General features: G+C 42.8%; 1 protein-coding gene across 2 annotated transcripts in view; it reads left to right on the top strand.

Moving 5' to 3' along the window:
* The window catches only part of COL28A1 (collagen type XXVIII alpha 1 chain), a 151,515-nt gene that overhangs the window by 111,448 nt on the left and 13,716 nt on the right, over positions 1–26,351 (top strand). Inside the window, exons 28-33 of one of the 2 annotated variants that reach the window (XM_024577166.4) lie at positions 14,386–14,454; positions 15,024–15,104; positions 15,194–15,229; positions 18,513–18,549; positions 20,205–20,753; positions 22,446–22,603. In XM_024577166.4, the coding sequence (XP_024432934.2) occupies positions 14,386–14,454; positions 15,024–15,104; positions 15,194–15,229; positions 18,513–18,549; positions 20,205–20,753; positions 22,446–22,603 (930 nt within the window). The remainder of the gene's footprint in view (positions 1–14,385; positions 14,455–15,023; positions 15,105–15,193; positions 15,230–18,512; positions 18,550–20,204; positions 20,754–22,445; positions 22,604–26,351) is intronic. The other variant, XM_053926548.2, reaches the window with a different exon arrangement.

The raw sequence follows: 26,351 nt of genomic DNA on the forward strand, positions 1-26,351 counted from the left end.
AGGAAGTGGCTCCTAGAAGCCAAGTGAGAAGGTGTTTGAAGAAGGAGGGAATGATCTCCTTGTTTCAAGCCTGCTGATGGGATGAGAGCTAGAAAGTGATCATTAGATTTGACAACAGGAAAGTCATCGGTGACCTTGACAGGTGCTGTGCACACAGAAGCACACACATATGCACACTCATGCACATGCACACATACACACAGGTGGAATAAAACAAACAGGGAAAAGTCTTAACAACTGATGGGTCTCAGTGAAGGGAATATGGGAAATACTTGTATTACTACAATTCCGTAAGTCTGCAATTATTTTAAAATCAAAATTTTAGGATGATGGAAGGAGACTTGACTTGGGGTGGTGAACACACAATCCAGTATACAGTTGAAGTGTTGTAGAATGGTACACCTGAAACCTATATAATTCTATTAACCAATGTCACCCCAATAAATTCAGTAAAAAAGGAAAAATAGTGATAGGAGCAGATAGCTCTAATAATGTTATAAATTATTTAGCCATATAAAAGAAATAATTCAAAGACTACTTTGCTGAGATTAGACTTTGAGAAGATAACTAAGCTCCTTTCTGTTATTGGAAATGTCATTGTCATACCTAAGACCTGAATCCCAAGGGATGGTGAAACTTACTAGTTTCTGCATTGTGGGACAGAGAAGGGAAAAGGCTAACAGACAGTGTGAATTCTGAGAAGCTCCTAATTAAACACCACACAAGCCAGCCTGGTGATGTTTGCTTGAAAACTTCACCCGTAGGTATAAACCAACACACTTGCAGTCAGACTTTTTGGAAACCACGGAACTACAAGCCAGCCCTAATAGAAATTCTAAGGTAAGAATGGAAATGTTCTGATTACCCCCAGAGGCAACATGTGGTTTAGTTGAAGCTCGACAGAGCAAATAAAAATTAGTGAGAAACATACAAAGTTATACTTAGGTGTTTATATCTTTAAAAGCTTGCTTTGAAAGACTAGTTATTATTACATTTATTTTGTATTAAGCTTTTGGCAGTTTTATTTAGAAAATTTACATAACAAATGCCAGGCCAAGTCCAAACTTCTTCGCCTCAATCATTTACAAATAACTTTTATTGAGCATTTACTATGTGAACATTCCCTGGAGACACAGGGTAAAACGTGGTCACTGACTGACTATGAAGTCTAGGCAACCTAATGGTGGAAAAGAGGCCATTATACAAAAAATGACCAAATCCCTTTATTCCTTCAGATTGGAGATGGCCTAATAATTGCTGCTGTCTCAGCTCACTGACCTGTTCTGACCTCACTAATATCAGTGCTCCAAGAGATCAAGTAAGGCCACGTTTGCAGGCTAGCCCTCTGTACTCAGTATGTTCAACTGCTGGCTAGTTCTTGAGGATATATCTTATTGACAAGTTCAGTCCCACCCATCTTTGATTTACTTCCCTCTCTTCATGAGTACCCATCTCATAGAATACATACCTGTGCGAGAATACCAACTGCCTTATCAGGCCACTCTGAGAATCAAAGGCATGAGCCATATTTTTGTCATTACAAATTGGCACATAGATATTAGGTATGATTATTCATATACAATGTAGCATAGTGATTAAGGTTTTGGCTTTTGGCATCAGACCACCTGGATTCAAACTTCAGCTCTGTCTGGAGATATGTATAACCTTGCACAAGATCCTTAACCTCTCCAAATTCCTGTTTCTTAGTTTATCAGATAAGGGTAATAATAAAACCTGCCTAATAAAGTTGTGTAAAAATTAACGTATAGCTTTCACTGTCGTGTTCATCTTGTAGTAGGCACCCCATAGATGTTGGTTATAATGGGAGTTAAAGAGTAGGTGTACTGGGGTGATCACTTTGTAAGTTATAAATCATCTAATCTCCATGTTGTACACCTGAAACTAATATAATACTGTAGGCCAACTGTAATTAATACGTACAGTTTTTTTAATTTTTAAAAAAGAGTTAATGGTGAGAAAGGAAGTGCAGACAAAGCACACCAGCAACATTTTTGAAAAGGAGAACATGGAAATGGAGTAATGGAGTGATATGTGAGATTAAATTTATATTTAAGATGAAAGATATTATGGTATCATGTAAGCTGTTGGGAAAGATCTAGTAAACAAGGAAATATTCATGATGCCAAAGAAAAAGGAGTTGCTAGAGGCCAAGCCCTTGATCTTCTGAATTAGAACGGGCTCTACTAATACCCCTTCTGCCCAACACAAGAATCTACTCTAAAATTCCAAAGGGCATCTGGTCATCCAGACTCTGCATGGACATTCCAGGGAATGGAAGCTTTTTCCCTTTCTTGTATGTATTTCAATGACCTTGTAACAAATTCAAGAAGGTTTGTTGCTTTTTAAAATGAAAATAATGCATACTTGTATTAAATCCAAATATCTCATAATCATGCAAAGTTGTGAATGTCTCCTTTCTCCTTCAGTCCTAGAGGCTGCCACTGGTTGGAGGTTGGTGTGTAGTTGCCATATTTCCCACAGATGTGTCGACAGACACATATATAGCACAACAGCCTTTAACACCATTCTCTGCAGAACTTCCCCGACTTGCTTCCTACCCCGCTCCACCCCTGATGAGTAGATCATGAATGGCCCTCCAAATCAATACATAAACACTGTATTTTAACAGCTATGTAGTAACCCATAACATGGCTGTAACATAAGTTATATAATTTGTTTCCCTTCCTTACATAATGCTGCAGAGAACATTCTTGTAATTTCCCATACTTGCAGTAGTATTTCTGTTCCATTGTGTTTTGAAAGTCTTGTTCTATAGCCATAATTGGTAGGCTTTCCTTCTTTCTATTGAACTGAAATCTGCCTACCTGTGAATTTTTCTGCTGCTGCTGACCCTTTGATGTGGTTTTCTACTTTACTTCGAGCATGAGTCTAAGCTTATAAAAATTTGTAAAGACAACTCTATTATACACTATTTGTCTCTTTTACTGTTAGACTTTAACTTACATTTTCTTGCTTGAACCAAGCATGATGCAATTAAAACCTGAGTTAACTTTGTTAATAACAGAATTTTCTTGAAAGCTCTATTTGTTTAAGAGACTATGACTTTGTGGATCTTTTCACATTATTTTACTCTGTGTGTTTGCCACACATCTGTGTGTTACATGGTATATTAAGGCCAACTCTTAAGTTGTCATTAAGCAGCTTATGAATTCAGTCTAAAACAGCATTGCAGAGAAAACCAAGAGAAAAGGTTCCATTATGAGTAAGCTCTGCCCCTCTGAAAGCGGCATTTGATTTGTCAGGAATGGTTCCTATTGTGTTAAATTGGAAGCACTGAGAAAGGAAAACGGGGCATATAAATGAATGAGGTTGAGGACTGCCTGTAGGAACTATTAACTATAAGCTTTATTATATATACATTTTTCCAGCTTCCCCCCCTAATTTTATTGTTATTCAAGTACAATTCTCTGCCTTTCCCCATTTTTCCAGCTTTTAAAAATTATTTTCTGTATATTATTAAAAATACACTTGAATATTTGTCATTTCCTTTTTAAACACATGTATTACTTTTAGCTATTGTTTTTATTTTTATTGTGGCAAAAAGTACTTAACGTGGGACCCACCCACTTAAGTTTTTACGTGTACAATACAGTGTTGTTAACTACAGGCATTACGTTGCTCAGAAGGCCTCCAGAACTTACTGATCTCACATAACTAAGACTTCACACCCGCCGAACAACATCCCATCTCCTCCTCCTGGCCTCATTCTATTCTGCTTCCAGGAGCTTGACCGCTTTCTCTATCTCACATGGTGCAACCATGCAGTAGTCGTCCTTCTGTGCCCGGCTTCTTTCACTCAGCACACCTGTTCCCTGCAGCGCTGGTCACAGTAGCCGCGGTGTGGAAACAGCCTAAACGCCCACTGAGGGATGAGTGAATCAAGAAAATGTGGTATACACACACTATTGAATATTATCCAGCCCCCCAAAAGAAGGGAACTCTGCCATATGCAAGAACATGGATCAAGCTAGAGGACATTATGCTGAGTGAAATAAGCCTGTCACACTTTTATTTAAGGAATTCATCGAACTTTATTAATGTTACTTCTTTAATCCCCATTGCATATCCAGACAGAGACCCATAGAGGAGCTAACACTGAGAATTCTGGTGAAAGGCATTTCTCTGAGTGGGCGATAAGTTAGTCCTCTTTGGGCTTTAATTCCTGGTAGAGAATAACCAGTTCATAGAGTGCTACTGTCTTTCCGTAGCTATGATCCTGTTGGACAGGAGATAAAACTAGGAGAACAACAGAGGCATATATTCTGGCATTCACATCTCAAACACAAGAATTTAAAAGCAATATGTTTCCATTATGGCTTTTAGATGTCAGTGTCAATGACGTCTCCAAAATTTCTACGTGGGAGGGGCAGCAGTCTGAGTGTCCGGGTGGCTAGGGCCCGATCCGGAAGTGTGTGGGCGTAGCAGGTGCTCTGCTCACAGTGGGTTGGGAGTCCGCAGCACGGCTGCAGGGGCCAAGGGATGAAAGGTGGGGGTGATCTGCCCCTTGGTCTGCTGTTTGGTTGCACCTCCCAAGTTAATGGGCCTCACACCGAATCTACCCACAGGAAATAACTTCGGCCTACGGGAAGACCCGGCTGGCTGTCACATTGGGATATTCTGTTTGATGTAATTGAACATGTGACCTGGAGCCTAAACAAGTTTGCCTTTCCCCAGCCTTCACACCTAAATGTGTGATAGTTAAGACACATTCATTGCGACAGCGGGAGCTGCTACCTTCTGCTCACGTGTGAAGCTGCCTGCTGTGCTTTTCCGTGCATCTCCGTGGAAAGGACTCCCACAGTGCCCTTCCTCGTGGAGTTCCTCAGGTCTGTGCACAGCCGACCTGCTTAATTCTGATTAGCATCTTCCCTTTGCTACATGTCCAGGGATGCATGACCATGGCATATATTTTGGTATATTTGGAGTTTATAGGGGTTTTTTTTTGGGGGGGGGCGTATAATAGCACGACAGATTCCAGGTGCGGGGGCCTGCACATCTTTGGAGCCATTAGTGAGCCTACCCCAGTGCTAAATCGGCACAAGGGGGGCTTTGCCTTTCATGCTTTGGGCCCATTCTTGTCTGTTGATCAACTGACACATGGAAAAGAGAAGTCTGAAAAGCACACAACATTTCACGGAATCCTTCTGTTCAGCGAATGTGTACACAGGGGTGCCTGAAGAAGGAGCCCAGTTTCCTGATGCCATGGCAGCAGGTCTGGCCACGCAGGGCAGCACCTTCCCCGTCCCCACAGGCTGGCGGCAACGCAGAAGGGGCCTGTGCATTCAGCGGGATGCTTCTTAAATGACTCCCAGCGGTTTTCTAACTGCTGGCCAACCCTTGACTCCTTTGTTCAGAGGTCTCTGGGGCCAGCGCCACGGGAGCTGCTGGTAAAGTGGACCTGGATTCCGCTCCAGACTCCAGGCCGGAGGACCATTTATAAACACCTCCTTCACGACCCACAGCGTGAAATCTCAGCTGGCAATTCTCCTTGTGTCTTTAGGCTGTTATCTCTGGTCCATATCAGTCCCTAAAAGCTTATCATGAAATTTGCCTCATAGGAACCAGAGAAGCTCTAAGTACCTGTGGGGGTTGTAAGTCTAGTTAAGACAGTGTTTAGGGCACATGGGTCTCAGAAACTTCTACCAAAATGACAGCCATTCTCCACATCCACTCCCTCTAGCTCAGTGGGATATGTAGGGCCCTGAAATAGGTACCTCAGAAGGTGTAAAGATAAATAAAATGAAGAGCCTCTGCTTGGGGAATTTAAGATAAATAGGACAGAAAGGATGTGAGCATCCATAGCTGTTATGAGACTCTGCTACAGGAGAGGTGCGGGTTGATCTGTAGGGGTATTACTCCCAGCTAGGGCGAGGGCAAGGGAGAGTCAGGGAAGACCCCCTGGGAGGTGTTTGCTGGCTGGGACAAGCCAATGATGGTATCCAGGGAGCACAGACAAGGTCAGAACAAGAAAATCCTGTAAGACTGAGAGGTGAGTTAAAGAGGGAAAAGCAGGGAGAGAAATAGATGTGGCTGAATCGAATTTCTGTCTTTGATAGATTTGGTTCTGAAATGGCCAACAAGTGGGAAGGTCTAGAAAACAGATATAAGTCAGGCCTGGAGCTTAGAGACTGGGATAGGACTGGGGATTAGAAAATTGGAGATTATCCCTAGAGGGTCACAGTTAATGCCATGGATGTGAACAAGGTTGCTAAGGATAACACAAAAGTGAAAGTGAGGGGCCAAGGCTGAGGCCGACCTGGAGGGCACAGGCAGCACTAAGAGTGATGCAGGAGTTCTGAAAACCGAACTGACAAAGAAACAAGCAAACCAGGAGGCGCACTGCACAGACACCGAGCAAAGGGAGCATCCCTGAACCCCGTCTCCAGCAGGGCAAGTGCCACAAAGCCACCTTGTCATCTCCTATTTATCATTTGTGATGCAAGTAATTCAAACACCTTGCAAGATATTCATGAAATTTGGCCAATTTTACAGAAGAATATTTAGGCATAAGGGCAGGATAGGTCAATTTATAGAACAGATTCCAACAGGTAAAGCCCCTAGAAGCCATGACACTCTGCGCTGTGATCTATCAGTGTATTTAATTCTAGTATTTACACCACTAAGAATCATTTTATGGTCAGACAGCAGGACTACACTCTGTGAACTGGTTAGAAAATCATAACAGGGAGCACATGGGTCCACGCAGTAATCAAATAGCCAAGTGGCTTCTGTTGCTGAGATTATTTGCAAACATTCACGTACCACTTGTTCGATCAGTTTATCATCTGCTAGTAAACATAAACAGGAAAATGAAAGCAGAGACTAAAAGTTTAAGCAAAATGATTGGGAGAAATTATGCCCAAATCAAGCACACTGGGCTGTAACTGTTGTCAGCTAACCTTGGTCAATTCAGACATTTACGATTTGTCGCGTTCTTCTTGATGACTGTCAGCAGCTTCTGAAGATGAAAAGTCAATAGGAGTTACGTGCACCCTCCTAGACACCCTGGCGATCAGGTGGCATGTTTTATTTAAAGCAAGTGTTAGAATTCTACCCTACATTCAGCTACTTACTGACATGCATGCAAAGAACATGTAGTGATAGCTTGGCCCAACTTCCAATTCTCTATCTTTTAAAGCACTTTGACAAGCACTTTGCACAAAATGATCACTCTGACACAAATATAAGAACATTCCCATGATGGGACCGGTTAACCTCTTAGTCAGGTCAGGCGGAGGGGTTCTTCCTTATGGGATGAGAATAGGAGGCGCCTATTCTGAATGAGGGTAAATCGTTCTTATCTCCCCTCTGGAGAAAATTCTGATAGTAGTCGTTGAAGCACATGTCTTTGAAGTGCGGACCATTGATGAGGGTGTTTCAAATGTTAACTCAGCACCCCTGGAGTGTAAATTAAATTCATTTGCACACACACATATTCATGAGACTGTCTACACCGAAATACAGGGCCTGGCAGAAGTGACGCCCGCTTGAGTGCGGTTGGTAGGATGATAACATGGGTATAATAATTTATAGTTTTAGTTTGAACATTTCACCTAAAATGTCACATGGTGTGCTTGAGTGTGATATTGTTATGTTACAGAATTACAAGCTTGTGACTTTGTAATATAAGATTTTGTAACAAAAAAGGGGCTTTATTTGTGCCACACCCTGTATACCAATGAGACATTAAGGTAGAAGAATTCAATTCCACAAAGGAAAGGATTTTACAAAACTGGAAGCTCTTAACTGATTTTCATGTTGGACATGAGGAAGCTTTCACTCCGTGGCAAGAGAGAACTGAGGCATAAAGATCAGGAGAGTCGTTGGGGCAACTGGCAGCTTTGTGTTCAGAAGGCCCAGTTACTGGTCAAGGCGCTGCTGTGAAATCAGATACAATCTGAGATGGCGTGGAAGAACCGCTAAGTCTCAGTTTTACCATTTACATACTTTCTCCCAGGGTTGCTACAGAAACTAAACAAGAATGTGCTTAGCTCTGTCATTACCTAGCTCGGTCCTTCACACATAGGTACGCAACAAGGGGCAGCTGCTAGTTACAAAGGAAACTGTTAGGACCAGAACTTCAGGGGGGAGGTGAATGCCAAAATGCCAGACCATTTGGTTGTTCTAGGGGTCTCTGGATCCCCTTCAACTATGCGTACAATAATCTCCATAGGCCAGGGTCTCCATAGGCCACCTGGAAAATACCATTTTCCTTTTAAAGTGAACCAACTATGCCCACCAAGTATAAGAAAATAATCCCTTTCAATACAGAGTGGTTCCTGGATTCCAGGCCAAACACTACATGCTTATTCAAGGCAGGTCACTGGGACGTGCTAACTCTACCATTACCCTGCTAAATCAACATCTTAACACAATACTGGCTTCTTTTTTCAAGCTGGCAGAAGGCTGCTTGTCCCACTTTCAAATTTTACAATTCCCCTGGCTCCTAATTAGCAATACTCTAATCACCAGCAGGAACAAAGAAAAGCAAACAAGGAGAGGCAAAAGAAAGAACAGTAAATTGATTTATTCTAGGATGTTTTGGGGGCCACTACAAAAAGATGGGATGGGTTTAGACTTTTGAAATGGTTGCATGATTGCATCCTACAAAGAAAATGTAGTAAAAAATTAAAATGCTTTCTCTTCTCATGGCTTCTATAGCAAGAGCTCTCAACCCAGAACGCTCCAGCTGACCTATGACAGGAGATTAGCCAGAGGTCCCCTTTGTTTTCATATGTAACCAGGCCTCTGCAATTTCTCAGGACCACAAATCTTGATAAAGAAGAAACTCAAGCTTCTGGTTGAGCTGGAAATACTGGAGATACATTTTCTAATTTTGACTTTAGCCCTTTTTCTTTTAGCAAGAAGAGAAAAGTGATAACGAAGAAAGCAGCTCAACAGTAAAAGGAAAAGGGTGTCAAGTTTGAGCCTAAGTCCCACTTAGGTATCATGGTTGGTTTTGTTTTGTTTTTTCTTACCATCCACATTTTAGCCTGACGCAATGGGCAAGTCCTGAAATCCTAGAGGACATTAAAACATTTCCCCAATACTGGACTCTCTAGTACTCTTCTGTACATGTGAAATGAGTGATATCCCTGTTCTAAATAATTATCTTGATTATTACCTATGAGATGACAGAAGAAACTTCAGAGGCAGTAACTCAAACAGGAAGAAGTGGTAGCCGAGGACTTCCTTTCGATCTGTGCAGCTCAGATGTTCTCCTTCTGGATTAGCGTTTATATCATCCCCACGCAGACAAAGTCACAGTATGGTGGAGGTAACCGTTATCAGGCATGTAAACTGGCCGTGTCCAAGTGTGGCAATGCTACTGCTGGTTTAAAGGTTGAACTGACCTTGGTATTGTATGAGTGTAAATCCTGGGGCAACAGGTTTCTGGTAACCTCGTAAGCCTCCTAAATTCAAAGAGCAAAGCTTTCGCTGGCCAGTGCGGCAAAAGTTGATTGGAGTGTCGTCCTGTACACCAAAATGCCGTGGGTTCAATTCCCAGTTAGGGCACCTGCCTAGGTTGTCAGTTTGGTCCCCCAGTCAGGGCGAGTGCAGGAAGCAGCCAATCGATGTTTCTCTCTCACATCAATTTCTCTCTCTGTCTCTGTCTCTCTCTCTCTCAAAGCAATTTTTAAAAACTGTCCTTGGGTGATGATTAAAATAAAGAGCCAAAGTTGTCTCTGGGTAGGGAGAAACCCACAACTGTGGCTTTGCTTTTGGTCTCTTGGTGTTCTTTTAACCTGTGGGTTCCCAGCTTTGGATAGGCAAAGTACCTGTCTACTCACAGGCTTCAGTTCCTTAGCACCGATAGATGATCTCTTTTTTGCAACCATTTAGTGTATCCATTCATTCATTTTATATAGTATTTTAATTTTGAAATAATTTCAGTCTTATAAAAAAGTTGCAAGGATAGCAAAGAATTAATTCCCATGCACCCTTGACCCAGATTTCTTCAAGGTTAACATCCCACATTTGCTTCATCATCCTGTGTGTGTGCATGTGTATACACAACCACTATTATTTTTCTGAAACACCTGAGAGGCAGTTGCAGTATTTACCCCCAAATGTTTTGTGCTTCTCATACAAACAAGCACTCTCTCTCACATGACACAGTAAAGTTATAAACGTCAGCAAATTACGATGGTCACATGTTGCTTAACAACGGGGATGTGTTCTGAGAAACACATCACTAGGCAATTATGTCATCGTGGGAACGTCACAGGGTACACTTGCACAAACCTAGACGGCATAGCCTGTGACACACCTAAGCGATATGGTATAGTCTAGGGCCCCTGGCCCACAAGCTTGTACAGCACGTTACTGTACTCAATATTGTACGTATTATAGCACAATGGTATTTGCATATCTGAACATAGACAAGGTACAGTATGAATATGGTTTAAAAGATAAAACATGGTCGACCTGTGCAGGGCACTTACCAGGAATGGAGTTTGCAGTCCGGGAAGTTGATCTGGGTGTGTCAGTGGTGAGTGGTGAGAGGGGAGGAAGACACAGGACATCACCGCGCACTACTGCTGGTGTTGCAAACACTGTCCCACAACCCCTCCTCCTGGCAGCGTCAGAAAGAGAACATGAGAGCTGTCAGCGCTGCTCCATGAACAGGGATGTGGGCTGGACTGACTGGGATTACGGAGGGGGCACTGGCTGGAGAAGGCACAGATCATCGTAATAGTGACTGTTGGAGGGCGGGAGTGAAAGGTGGCCTGAGGATCGGTAGGAATAAGAAATACAGATGCAGAGAGGAAGGACCACAGGGGACTGCCATGGCAATATGGTTCTGGCTATTGCATGTTGAAGCAGTGGTCGGATGAAGGAACTTTGTGCTCTTCATACAAATAGAGGGTGCTTAACATGGAGGGGCCTAAAACTGAGGCCTCAATAATTTGACTTTGGAAACTTGTTTTTGGTTCCATTGACCCCAGCTGGCACAGGGTGTTCACTCTGGCATTGAATTGATGGAGAAAATAAAACTATCTATGCTTCACATCATTACGATCCAAAAATATTTCCAAAGGACAGGGACAGGCTGGCTCCACGCAACCACAGAAAGCTTTTACTGCGGTGGCAGTGACACCCAGTACTTGCTAAGGCAGTTCCTGGGGACCCGCGTCCTTGTACAGAACCTCAGGTCCTTCACAAAGGATGGTCCCGCAGACCATCAGGCCAGATCCGGGAGGACGGTAGAGCCCTCCGAGTGTGTAGTGCATGGGGGCAGGCTCCTCCGTGTTGAAACAGGCCAGTGACCGGCTGCTTGGGAGGAAGTCTGTGCTCTCAAAACTAAGGTGCTGTGAGTGAGAGGGAATCTGTTCCCAAGCCCCGCAGATATTGCTCCCAGCAGAATAACAACAAGAATTCCTCCTGCACCACAAAGCCTTCCATTTCTTACAGGAAATTCAGCTCCATCAGCATCTTACGTGACCACCACCGTACACTCGGTCTGTGGTTGACTGCAACGTCTTTAGTGGCCCCTGACTGTGTTGATATGCTACTGTTTGATCTACAGACCTTATTCATTTTGCCAAGTGTTCTGTTAATTCTTTTGAATTAAAAATTTTTAGTAAAGGATTAAATACAGATAAAAAGCCCCACCCCCTTTCAAGTACATATAGTTCTATGAGTTCCAGCAAATGCATAGGAGGCTTCCTCTGGCCCGGGCTGAGGATGGTTTCCTGTCCCTCCCCAAGGAAGAAGGCGTCTCTGAAAGTCTGGGCCCAGGATGTACTTCTGCAGGTTTTTATTCTTTCTCCTTCTCCCAGCCACCATGGGTTTTCATCTGTACCCTCGAAGTGACCGTGTTTGCGGCGCCTATGCCAGCAGCTGAAGATTTTTGTCCCAGAGAGGGCCTTGTGCCTTTCTCAGGAGGACAACTGCCCTCCCCAAGGCCTGGTCCACCAGGGAGCTTCAGGACTTGCCCTGTCTCCAGTCTCTCTCTTGAGCATTGGGGAAGTCCCTGGGGAACGGCCTGTGAGTGGGTATGAATTTCCCTTGTGCCTGAAGCTCCCAAGGGTTCTAGCCTCTCATACTTGCTACACTCAGCCTTTAGCCATTTGTTAAAAATGCTAGTTGAATTCTTCCTACCAGCCTGTATGACATCTGGTGTTTCCGGCAGGTAGGCGAGTGCCAGGGCCCTCTCTCCTTGGAGGAGCCTGTGTTTCCTTAGGTTCCAAGTTAGTTCATTGCCTTGTACCCACAGCTCTGCCATGGATTCAAGGAAAGGTGTGACTTCATTAGTGTGCATTTTTTTGTTGCTGTTTTAAGAATAAAAGCAGCCTTTTTCTGGTTTTCTACACCCTAAGTAGAAGAGTGACATCTATTTTACAGTTTTGATCATCTATGAATTTTACCTTACTGAGAAAACATTTGCAAAAAAACCCAAAACAGTTGTTTCCTGAGATATCAGGAATGAAAAAAGATCTATTAAAATATTCAGGTAGTTGTGTATCCTCCCAGAAAGTTATCTCCCAGAAGAAAAGCAATCGTATGAAAAGCTAAAAAGATTACATCTTTAACAGGACAGATCCAAGGGTAAGAGACAGTGGTTAAGAAGCTGGGTTTGACATTTTGACTTAATTATACCTTCAGAGAGACAGGTTCTTTCCTGCAGTTGCTTCTGACCCATGCTGAAATCATAGTATATCATTTTCCTGACATTTGTGAAGGAAAAAAAAATCTGATTGGATAGCATTCACCTCTGCCAAGCTAAGGCATGGACTTACTTGCTAAAAGGCTTTTAGGCAGATTGTCTGCTCTGAAAATTATAGAAAGCCTTGAACATTTTGAAGGGAAACTGGTGATTAAAGAGGGGGAAAAATCTTTATTATAGGGAAACCCGCTGCCTAAAATAGCTACAATGTTAACAATCATATATTAAAATGTCTATATTGTAAGGTAGTGCAAAATAAAGCCCTAGGCGTGGAGCTGATCCTGACCTGATAACTGGCTACTCTGGGGTTTTCCCCTCCGGGCGCATCAGTGAAGCCTTAGGGCCTGTTGACTTTGTTAGCAAATTGCGTCATTTCTTAAAAGCAACTAGTTAGTAGTAAACATTGATTGAACATTTTCTATACCGGCTGCTGTAGGAATCTAAAAGTTTGTAAAAGAAATAATTATTCTGAATAATTGTCAGAAAGGTATTGAGTCCTTTTTGGACCCACTTGGTCTAAATATATAATTCCCAGTGATAATTCACCATCACACTACAATCCCAGCTCCTTTGTCACACTGTTTTGTCCTTCGGGTTGGAACAAAACCAACCATAGATTTCCTTTCCGGGCTCTCCCATAACCTTAGTCTCCCTTACACCCGGCCGGGAACCCTGCTGACCCCCACCCCCCACCGGTGGCTTTGTGTCCCTCATTGACAGCCCCAGCTACCTCTTCACCAGGGACATAGTTGAAAGAAGACGTCTTCAGCCACCTACACACACACACACACACACACACACAGAGAAAAATCCTGAGAACATGAATGTATGTCAGAGTATCATTACTGATACATCTTTCTCAGAGGATATTTTCCTGTACTTTTTTTTGATTTTTAAATTTTCTTTCATTAGAAGAGAGAATGGGAGACTCTCAGGTGGGTATCTTTCCTTTGTCCTTCACAGCACTCTGAGGGCCGGCCGCCTAGTCTGTGCACAGGCAGGTGCTTCTATCCTTCAAGCCCAAGATGAGGCTGCAGATGGGCTGTTAGTAGGGCACGTTTCCCAGCGGGTGTCAGGAGGTTGGGCTGCGTCACCCACATATTCCTGCCCATCCCTTTTTATTGCACCCGTGTCAGCAGTGCAGTCTTTGGAAGTGGGACAGATATTTCTCCTCTCATTTCTTCTGCTCCGATCTCCAGCTTGGAATCTGAGTGTTGGTGAATTATATAAAAACTCCTTGACATTCAACAGATGTTATTATATCTTCTTTTCATCCATTGTTAAGATAATTCATGCTTTCGACATATAATAGAATTTAGACAAAATATAAAGATTATAAAAATCATCATCCATGTCACAACTGAAATAACCACTCATCGCTATGTGTGAACTAATTGATACGAAGTCCATAGTTTGAAACAGGCTGAGGTGGGAGTATTTACACCACAGAAATAGGCGCATTTGACAAATTAGCTGCCTCGCTTCTACTGCATTCCCAGCAGTTCAGCTTTTACTAGCAGAGCATGGAGCCTATCTGACATATGTATTTTCACCCCAAATTTAGGTAATGCTGTAATGCAGTATTGAAACTGCAAGTATATATCTGACCCAAAGAATATTCTGACTTTTCTCAGAAGATTAACAGGAACATCCTTTTCTCACATCCTGTGTAGGGAGAGCAAGGACCTCAAGGCTTTCCGGGGCCAAAGGGCACAACTGGCCGTGGCTTCCCTGGCCAGAAGGTAAGTATTTCAGGACCTTGAAAACATTTGTAGGCTTAGTATCTCAACTGCTTGACTTGAACTTTGGAAGGGTTCTCATATACTTATTACTCTTCTTTTTTACAAAACTCTCAGAGGAAAAAATCCATTTGAAAGTGAATCCTTATGCATTTTCTTTCCTATCTATGAACATGCTTACTTTATAAAATCCCATTCCCTTCATTCTTGAAAGCCAGCTGACAAAGGAATAAATCCTCGCAACATAACATGTAGAAGATACCAGATAACTCAGGTATAAAATATATTATAGTTGAACTTCCTGAAGGCAGTGAGCTGCCCCAATGGTATCTTAAGGTCTCTTTCCTCTGAGATCTCTGGTTCATGATGAATTAGATTATGGTACCTAGCAGGGGGGTGGGAGGCTGGAGGGGTGGCATGAATAAAATGCCCACATTTTTCTCTATCATACATTTGTATCAACAAGGACTACAGCTCTTCAAGAGATACTAGTTATAAATAAAGTTTCAGAGTTGTTGTTCTTTGGCTCTGCATTTCACATTCTAAACTTACCTTTTCACTATATTCTAAAGGGGGAGCACGGAGAACGGGGCGATGCAGGGATAAAAGGAAGTAAAGGGGAAACTGGAGAGCCCGGATCGCCAGGAAAAGAGGCAAGGAGTGACTTTTGAAGCCTTACTGTAATTTTATACATTAACTGGCTCCAACCTCTACTGACTGTTGTTCTTCTTCTGCTAAGCAGGGGTTACAGGGACCAAAAGGAGACCAAGGACTTACAGTGAGTATCAATCCTAGAGGCTAACTGAGGGTTCTTGCAAAACTGTTACACTCAGATTTTAGCTTTAGAAGTGTGAAACTTTCATGCAGAGTTTCAGTTGCTGTTTAAATGATAGCACTACAAACAACTCCAGTGTTGACTTAGAGGCACGAGGTAACTGAATCGGAATGTGCGGGAGAAATATCAGCCAGCAACCCTTATCTGGCCTCATGGTAGAGGCTGGTGACTATTCCCCTCTGATTCCTGGTGGAAAGGTAACGAGGTGAGCCTTTTACAAGAAGCCAAATGACCAAATGACTTTGTATTTTACATGACCCTTCACATTTCAGAATGGGGGCTTTTTTTTCCTCAGCTAGTTTCTTTAGGAAGTGCTCTGAAAAGAGCAGCAATCACAGTATTTTTATTCACTGATCCACGAAGACGAGTAATTGTGAAGCGTCTACAGGCTGCTCCCTACACCACTGCAGACAAACAGCTCACTCTTTGAAGCCCTGCAGGGTGGAAAAGTTCCAGAATTTTTAGAGCAAAGTCTAATTCTTCCTTGCTGACTTGAAGGAGCTATATCTTCTGGAATGGAGAAGAAATAGGGACCCTCTCTCTTATTCCCTTTTTGATTTTGGAGGGTGATCACGGTTTGCATCTGGGGATGCTGATTCTAGGTACTGTGCTGGGAAAATCCAGGTGTGAGGCGTGGGAGTTCCCGTAGTAAAGATGAGAGATGAGAGCCGGGCATGTAACAAACAGGAGTGCACACTATTTGTTCGTTTGTTTTTTATGACCCAACAACCTTTATTTCTTTGTTCTTTCCCACAATTCACCCCCCACCACCGCACCCAAGATGTCTATGGTGACTGAAGCAGCTACATATGCAGCAATTCTACCCCAAAAGTAGCAGGGCAGAGTGTGAGCAAGCTGCCCAGACAAATGGACCCCATAGGTTTATACCCTCCTTCCTATTCTACCATGGAGAGGGGACTGGTTTCCTTCCTTCATTCATTTATTCATTCACTTCACCAACATGTAATGGGTGTGTACTCCAGGGCAGTCTCTGAGAGGGACCCTGGGAGAACAGTAGAGAATGCCCCTGTCTCTGCACCCAGGGAGCTCCCAGCCCAGTGGAGAGAAGGACAAGCAAAGGGTGTTCACGTACAGCTTGATGAATGCTGTGATAGAAGTAGATACGTGGGTCCGGAGCAGGCAAAATGATATATGATGATGTTTGGGGGCAAGATAGACTTTTCTCTCTTAAACAGAAGGTTTTTAACCAAGAGGCAGAGATCTTAGAAATGGGGATTATGGTTCTTCTGACTTTCGCTTTCCAGATTACAGAAAAAGGCATGAGCAGTAAGGGAAGGGTGAAGGAAAAGAGAATTTAGGATCTAGGATAAATATGTACATTTTCCCTTTGTACATCTGTTCTGGTTTCAGATTTCTTAAATGTCTCAGTAATGTGAGAAAGCTGGGACCTGAAAAAAAGATAACTTTCGACACTCTCATTTTATATAATTTTTTAATATCATACTGGAATTTCTTTTTAAATAGCCACTTGGAATTATTGGCTTCTACTTAATTTATGGTAAAAAAAATTGAATTAAAATGCCCTGAATATTCCCATACATGTTCTATTAAGTCTTGACATCGGCAATGTCACTTCACCCCAATTCTGTCATTACAGATTTTTTCTTTAAAACTTTACTTTTGCAACTGTTAAGTTTTATCTTCTTAGATTAGGTCCACTGCTCCCTCCTGTCAAGATTTTCTGGGCTCCTGTTTCTTTCATCTATTAGTTAACCATCCCTGTCAGCTTCCTGTCTCTGCAAATGGGGAGTCCCACCTTCCCTAACCTCAGGCCAGTTATTTGCAAGCATGCTACTCAGGGAGGGGCATTGGCAGATGCACTTCTCTTTTCCAGCTCCTGCTGGGCCCTTCTGAGGGAGCCAACGGGCATCAGGACCAAGAAGGAGCATTTGAACACTGGGACTTTTCATGAAAGAGCCAAAGAGAGAGGAGTAGGAAGCTGGAGAGGGGACTTGCAAAATCAGGGAGTGGCACAAAACGAGGAGGGAGTACAGCAAAGAATACATTCTCTTTTGGCCATGTTGCTTGTCCTAGTTGCTCAGCACATATGGGTTAAATCATGCAGCCGAATACATGCATTGCCCACACCACTGTAAGGAGTATCAGTGGTTCCCCCCTTAGCCACAGGGAATATATTCCAACACCCCCAGTGGATGCCTGAAACCACACAGTACCCTATATGTACTATGTTTTTCCTATGCATGCACACCTATGATATAGTTTAACTTATAAACTAAGCATAGTAAGAGATCAACAATAAAACTGATAATAAAATGTAATAATTATAATATACTATAATCAAAGTTATGTGAATGTGGTCTCTCTCTCTCAACGTATCTGACTTCATGGATAGAAGATGCACTCTTATCGTAGATCTTAGCAACTTTAGCATAGGATTTTTTTTCCTTATTAAGTCAAGACTTTTTACCTTTTCACTTAAATGAAGTACCTTATAGCTTCTCCTTGGCATATCCAATTTCCAGCATCACCACTCTTGTGCTTTGGGGCCATTAGTAAGTAAAATAAGGCTTCCCTGAACACAAGCACTGCCGTATCGTGGCAGTCGATCTGACAGCCCAGTCGACTACTAAGTGACTAGTGTGGGGGACAGGAGGGGGCAGGGGAGTGGATACAATGTGGATACACAGGTCAAAGGGATGATTCACGTCCTGGGCAGGATGGGGTGGGACAGCACGAGATTCCATGTTGCTACTCAGAACAGCACACAATTTAAAACTTCTGACTTGTTTATTTCTGGAATTTTCCATTTAATATTTTCAAACTGCAGTTGACTGCAGGTAACTGAATCCATGGAAGGTGAACCTGTGGAAGGGGGGCGGGTTACTTTGTGGGGTCAGACCCTGTGTAAAGAGCTCTGTTTGTATTACCTTGTTTAATCATCCATCCCCAGCCCGAAGACCCAGATACTCTAAGTCACCTCATACCCAAGGTCATACACCTAATAAAAGCTGGAGCCACAATTTGAACTCCAAAAGTCTGAGCTATTACATTTCACAACTCAAACACATTTCAGTTATGACATATTATAGCCACCTTTTAACCTCTGTGCTCTTTATTTTATTTTCTGCAGTGGAAGGATGAAATCAAATGACCCCATGCTGGTTGTAATAAGACATATCTTTTATGACGATAGGAAAAATATTATGGCCATACAATTAATACACATTCCTTTTTTTCCCTCCAGAAGGAAGAAATTATCAAACTTATCTTTGAAATATGCGGTAAGATTTGACTATTGAGGGAAAATAAAACAACCCTTTAAAGTTCCAACCCCACTATGTTCTGTGGTGGTCAAGATAATGTGCTCACCCAGAAAACATGTACTGCGGAGCTCATGAGAAAGTTTACAGCTCATCTGAAAAGTCAGTGGGAAACTGAGAGGATGCAGAGCGAGGGGCTGTGGGAATCCTGATTTAGGAAAAGAAAGTCATTTTCCTGGCTGGTTGAGAAGCACAAAGACACCTGCCTGGCGTCTGTGGGCAGCCAGGCCTTTGTATACACAGAGCTCATTTATGTTCAGTGACCTTTACCTGAGCTTGGGAAGGAAAAACAACAACAAAGGAAACAGAACCACAGGGGCCCAGCTGGTATTTGAGTGCGGCCTGGCTGGTGACTATCATACCTGCGTTTTTCCTGACGCCAAGAAGTCTTTTGGAATTTTGTGTTCAGCACTTTTTCTAAAGTGCATCGCCCCTGAAAGGCAGGGGACAGAGTCAGGAGGTCCTCTTGCTTCACATCCATATCTAAATGCTTCTCCATATTTGGCTAAATACATTAGACTTAAAATAGAGTTATGAGAAAGAGGAAGTAAAGAAAAGAGATTAGCCAAAAAGCAAGAGATTAAATGGAATAAGAAAGATAGAAGAGCCTTCTGTGTTTAAGGAGGACAGAGGCAGGAATATCATTGTTCTTCCATACGGAGAACTCCAGAACTGGTTTGCCACCCGAAAGACTTCTGGACCATCCTGGGACTCTATGCAGTGACAGGCCAGTTTAGATGTGGCTTCTGAGTTCTAGAAGCTCTGTAAAATCAGCACCGAGTTTCCTCATGACTTTTTGTGATAGACTTGTTGGGCAATAGGACTGTGGATAAACCAATGGGTCCCTGATAATTCTGACTGCCTGGGAACTCTGGCAACTGCTCTGAATGGTAAACCCTAAAAAGAGGTTTGTGGACAAGCATTCTCGATACCCTCCAAAGGTCTCACAGTACAGATGGAAAGCTGGCCTCGTTGGTGGGATGGGAGCCACTTTGCTGACATTGTGGATGACTGGGGGCATAAACTAGAGTAGCTATTCTTTATTCTTGTACAGTTAGAAGCTCTAACCCTTCCCTCACAATTAAAATTTTTCATCCCATTACTTTACCCACTGGCCATGCCAATGAGCCAACCTCTATTCTCATATGGGGATATGGTTGCAGACTGAAATATTAGCTTTCAGATTCAGATGAAACAAAAATGGTGAAGTGACAATTTTAGGCTAGTGGTTATCTCTTGGGAGAGGGAGGGGAATGTAATCAGAAGACAGACGCTGGGGATGCTGACTCAAAAAAATTTTTTAATTTTTAATCTGAGAAATTGGCACCTAGTGCTCATTATTTTGTCATTTATAGTTTTTTTTCTGAAGAAATTATTTTTTGAAAAGAGTCAGGTATAGAAACCAGAAGGGAGATGGTTGTCAGCTATGTTCACGGTCATAGCAGAGGAAGGTGAAAGTCCAGGTGTCAGGTTCATCTGGGCCCGTCTCTCATCACCCCCCCACCCCGCAAACACACACACACACACACACACACACACACACAACCATCTGCTATCAATGAGTGGCGTTTTGCGTTCCATTCTGCAATGTTTCTGTCTTGACGTTCACCTTTCAGGTTGTGGGCCAAAATGTGAAGAGGCTCCATTGGAGCTGCTGTTTGTGATTGACAGCTCAGAAAGTGTAGGCACAGACAACTTCCTGATCATCAAAAATTTTGTGAAGACCCTGATTGACCAGGTCACTCTGGACCTTGCCACAGCTCGCGTAGGCATAATCAACTACAGCCACAAGGTGGAGAGGGTGGCCCATCTGACGCAGTTCTCCAGCAAGGACGACTTCAAGCTGGCTGTGGACAACATGCAGTACCTGGGGGAAGGCACCTACACAGCCACAGCCCTCCACGCAGCCAACCAGATGTTTGAAGCCGCAAGGCCGGGCGTAAAGAAAGTGGCCTTGGTCATCACGGATGGGCAGACAGATAGCCGAGATAAAAAGAATCTGACAGAGGTGGTGAAGAGCGCCAGGGACGCCAATGTGGAAATATTTGTGATTGGGGTGGTGAAGAAAAATGACCCCAACTTCGATATGTTCTACCAAGAAATGAATCTAATTGCTACCGATAGCGGGCACGTTTATCAGTTTGATGACTTCATTGCCCTGCAAGGTAAGACTCAGCTCCAGGGCAAAGACACTTACGTTGTTCTTCCAGGTACCGTGTCGCTGCATCACCCTGAACAAAAGTGGAAGTGGGGGGGTGGCTAATGAGGCTTGTGCAAACATTAAATTGTAACATAAACTTCAGAAGGTAGAAGCATTTAATATTATCCCATTTAGAGAGCATAATCCCTTGTCTTTATTCGTTAGGAACAAGTGCTGAATTGGTCTTGGAGTTCACTGATGTATCTATGGTCAAGGAACATGGATGAATAGAACTAGGGGGTATTGCTAAGATTAATGTTCAAAAAGTAACCTGACCTGAATAGGAGATGGAGCAAGCCAGCGGCAAGGCAGAAAGTAACCATAGAATCAATGAATTAGGAAGTGCATGATGAATGAAAAAAAGTTATAGTAATCTGAAGGGATGAGAGACATAGTAACTAGGGTTACTCTATTATCTATTCTTATAAAAACAGAGAATGTTCTGTTTACCACCAAATTATATGCACCAGAACAGGTTAACCCTGTACTATTTGAATCACCCACTTGCCATTCTATGTAGATTCTTTCATAACAGGTCACAACTCTTTCTCATCTGTCTGTGTACCCACTGCCCATTTTGTACCCTCTCAGGTTTCCTCAAATGGAACATTCTCTGTTTTTAGGAAAACAGATAATGAGTAAATAGGTGGATAGCAGGAGTTTATCTTACAGTGGAGCAACATTTTGAGTATTCATCCTACAGTCAACGCCGAGGTGATGGGTATCCCCGTGCTACTTTACCCTCTCACAGTAAGGGACAGTCCCTGAAGAGGCACTCTAAGACACTCTTCCACCTAAGACTAAAGTGTGGTTGTTATTGCTTTACCATGAAGCATGTTCCAGCTCTTTGGAAACTGATCGTTCACTCTGGCAGGGCCCACACCCGGCAAGCTTATAAAGGAGGTAAAATTGGTGCTTCACCTGTTTGCAGGCTTTGGTTTGGCACCACCATTTCTTCTCCATCCCCTGGGAAAGGGGCCTGACACAGCCTGGCACAGACCCTCCTTGCCTCATGCTGTTCGCCAGCAGATCTGGGTACCTGCACGGCAGGCCCTAACCACAGCATACCATACTCAGAACCTCCACTTTCTAGTCACCCTTTTCTTTAGACCTTTCTAACTTGGGGTCCCATTTCCTTAAAAGTTGGCTGGGTGACTAATGGGTTTGTCTGATGCATTCAATCTCACTGGGCTGTTAATGTGTTAGAAAGACCAGAAGTATTGCACATTTCAGAGACAAGTTAATTGAAGAGCCTTATCATCTAAACCGAAGGAGTTAGTTATTTGTTCCAGCCAGAGAGGGATATTGTTTTGGGGCCGGCTGGCCTTTTGCTGTCCCTAAATCTGCACGTTAAACTTATTAAGGGTGAGACTTGTCCCTTCCACAGAGTAGTTCAGTTAACCAATGCTTTACATAAGCAAGCACTTAAGTCATTCTTTTTGCTTGTTTGGGCCTTCATATATTATTACATTTAATTAAATTATTTAAATGGCCTCGTACTGATGATGTAAAAATGCTTTAAAACTTAGTTCGCCTCACAGTTGACTTCAAGTGACGGGAGGCTGTTTACTGAAAGGAGAAGGTAGAGCTCTTTAAATAGGTTTTGAGTAATGTTTTCTCCTCCTACTACCTCCATTTTCTACTTCTCTTTTAAAAGACACCCTGAAGCAGAGACTGTTTAAAAAACATTGTGAGGATTTTGATTCCTACCTCGTTCACATTTTGGGATCGTCACCACTTCAACCTGGACTTGGCACGGCAGGGGAAGAACTCAGCATTTCCACTCCACAGCCTCAGAAAGAAATTTCTGAGTCAGTAAGTAACTGTCTTGCTTAATTTGCAAGCTTAACATTGTGTTTTCTGTCTGCCTGACACCAAAGAACATCTTGCTTTGCACTGCCAAGAATCAGCTGAGGTATGTGTAGTTCCAGTTCCTTGGCTCTAAATATTAGCACTTTTGTCTCCAGATTCTAGTTCTGAAATAGCTCTGGGGCTGGTAAGAATGAAGATAAAATTTTAAAATATGTCTATATTTTATAAGTAATTATTTATTAATAATAGTTTTCATGGACCTCTGCCACCCTAATGTAATTATATACACTAGAACAGATTAACCCTGTGCTATTTGAATCACCCACTCACCATGCTTTCATAACAGGTCACAACTCTTTCTCATCTGTGTACCCGCTGCCCATTTTTAAACATATTTTATTTATTTATTTTTAGAGAGGGGTGAAGGGAGGGAAAAAGAGAGGGAGAGAAACATCAGTGTGTGGTTTCCTCTTGCGCACTCTCTACTGGGGACCTGACCCACAGCCAAGGCACGTGCCCCAGCTGGGAATCGAAGCGGTGACCCTTTGGTTTGCAGGCCCTTGCTCAATCCACTGAGCTACACCAGCCAGGATGTCACTGCCCATTTTTGCATCCTCTCAAGTTTCTTCAAAGTGCACAATGTTCAACCTGCCACTATGCCTCAATCCAAGCCACACTCTTGCTCATTTAGCTTCTACTTCCTGTGCTCAGATGGAGACTTGGAGGGAGGCTAGGCATGCATTTGGTGCATGGTGGATGCTTTGTTTCAGATCAACAGAGAATTACCTCCTGAATGTACTGTAACAAATGTGACTGTTTTCATAGCCAGCTTCTGGGCACTGAGCTTAGCCAATCAGGTTACAAGCAATTATTAGGTTCTTTGAGGTCAAAATTGGAGAGTCTCCCATAATTACTGGTCAGTGCATATTGTAGTCTCTTCCCCACCAAGTTACAACAAGGCAGGTCTAGACTCATCTTTACTGCACATAAGGACATCCTCTAGCAAGCGGGTGCATGTCTGCATGACCCTGTTCTGTAAGCTCCGTGAAGGCCCTGTCCTGTCCTTTTAGGAAGTTTTCATGGATGTGAAAGATTCATTATGAGCAAGTGCAACAATATTCTAGCATCGGGATTCAGCTGTCTGGTTGGACTAAGGCCTGGAGGAATCTCCAGATCCGTAGGTGGATCCAGGACCATTCAGGAATCGGGCCTAGGAAGCCATTCCTAAGGGGACAGACTATAGGACTCACTAGATTTTTATATTCTGTTCCAAAAAGGGCACAAAGGCCTCCAATATATTTCTATTTAATTAAATACTAACCATCTCTGAGATGGGCAATTTCAGACTGCCCCTGGACTATTGATTGAAATTAACATATTTATTCCACATGGTTCATATCAGCCAGCAACCTCTTTCTGTAAAAGGCAATATAGAACATCTTTTTGGTTTTGCTGGCCATTTGATCTCTGCTGCAATTACTCAGCTCTGTCTGTGAAGAGCAACAGCACCACAGCCAGTACTTAGTGAATGAATATGGCTGTGTTTGGATAAAATTTTTTCCCAAACAGATGAAGACTCGAATTTGGCCCCCAGGGTTGGCTCTTTACTGAGAGTAAATGACTCTTTACTGAGCATTTTCAAATAAATTACAGAGAGTAATGTACACAGGCTATCACTTTGTCCCTCTCCTACTCAATCCATGTCCCTTTCTGAAGATTTCCCGAACAAGGGCAAACGGGTTTCATCCAGCAAGTGGTGCTGAAGCTGAGTTCACCTTGTAAGTGATGAATCCAGTAGTATGAATTGATCATCTACTGCTATAGTAGGTGGTGACTCTTCAGACACAGTTCCTGCCCAAGAGAAGTCCAGAGTCTGTCAGTGGATGAGTATAAGAAGTGTTAATAACTTCAGCAGAGCTGTGGATAAAGCACAAGAGCTGATACAATTCATTTCCGGGCAGGGTGATGGAAGGCTTATAGAGGAGGCGGCAGCAATGGGCTGAGTTTATAGAATAAACAGGAGTTTTTCAGGGTACTTCCTGCAGAAGGAATGTGTAGGCAAAGGGGGATTCCAAAGGGCAGGGCATTTCAATAACTTAGTACAAGTTAAGTCTAACTAGAGCCTCAAGTGTGTGTGGCAGAAGGATGAGAGTTAAATCTGGATAAATAACTTGAGCTGTTAAGCTAAAGAGCTTGAACTGCATCCACAGGCCAGGCAATCAGGAGAAAGCTGAGAGCTTTTTAGATCAAGGGTCATATGGTCATGTTTGGTTCACAGGAGGAATAAGCCTGGCTTCCATGTGAAAGATAAATAGGAGGAGCAAGGGAGGAGACCAGAGACTGAGCTATGAGGAGTGATAGTCCAAGTGAGAGATGATGGGAACACGAGAATAAAGGAGGCATGTGCTGGGAAGCCATTTCTGGGGTCAAATGAAGAGGACTTGGTGATAGTATGGCTTGGAGGTCAGGGAGAGGGACAGGTTTGGGGATGACAGCTGGATTTCTAGCTTGGAGATGGGGTGGATTTGAACACCATCTACTGAGATGGAGAATGTAGGAGACAGGATACAGTTTTTTGAAGGAAAATAATGAGCTTAGTTTGCACCAGGTAAAGTAGAGTTGCCTGAGGGAAATCCAAGGCAGTTGTGACACAGAATGAAGGACAACAAGACCCTATGCCTCATATCATGACCCAAGAAGCCTGATGGCCCTGAGAGACCAGGGATGTCAATAGATTATGACAGCTGAATCATTCTGGTAGCTGGGAAGGAAAGGGCACAAGAAGAAAACATCCAAAATAGTTTGGATTTATGTCGGAGCCACATAGAAGGAAAGTCAGCATCAGCTAGGTCTCTCTAGGGTGCCTGTGACTGAGATGACGGCAGCTCACAAAGAACTTGAGCTTCTTGGATTGCCCCCCCTTTTCTCTAGACTTTCATACCCTGACTCTCTTTGCAGAAGCATCCAGACAAAACTGAATAATGAATGTTCCTAATAGACATTTAGTCTAACAAACATATATGCATTTACCTCTGTCATTTGTATGTATGACATATACACATTAATACCAAAACATATTTATAATATCTCTGCATGCATACCCACCTTTATCTTAAAGTATAATCACTGTACCCAAACATCTAAAGTAAAGTGAATCTGTCAAAACCTTTTGATTCCCAGATTGTTCCCAAGCCCACCCTAGGAAATATTGCAAAACAAATAGCCTCAGAAGTCTCTTCTTGTCCCTCTATTTTCTTTCTCTGTTTTCCCTTCTACCTACTCCTTAAGACACTTACTTATATCTATCCTTCCTTCCTCCTCTTCCTCCTATCAAATCTCTTCTTAGGGAAAATTTGATATTGGCTATTTATACTTTTGTGTGACATCTAAGTCAATAGCCTTCCTCCAGGAAGGACTCACACTTTAAGCATTTTATGTAATTGTGGCATGAACTTGATATACACTAAACATCTGGGAACAGTGTGTTGGGAAATAAAGAAAGCAGAAGGACTTCCTAGGTTCTGTTAAGTTCATAGCACTTCAGCAATGCCCTTCCCCATCGCTCTTTCTGGTCAGTTCTGGGAAGTGAAACCTGTACATCCATTTTACCATCTCCCTCCTGAAATGTCAGATCATTTCTACTTCTGGAATTTATTGCACTTTACATTGCTAATAATTATTTATATATGCACATCAATTTTCCTAATGGACTTAAATTCCTTGAGGCTATGATCTGTGTCTCATTAAACTT

This window comes from Desmodus rotundus, chromosome 6 (genome assembly GCF_022682495.2).
Source record: "Desmodus rotundus isolate HL8 chromosome 6, HLdesRot8A.1, whole genome shotgun sequence".
NCBI lineage: Eukaryota > Metazoa > Chordata > Mammalia > Chiroptera > Phyllostomidae > Desmodus > Desmodus rotundus.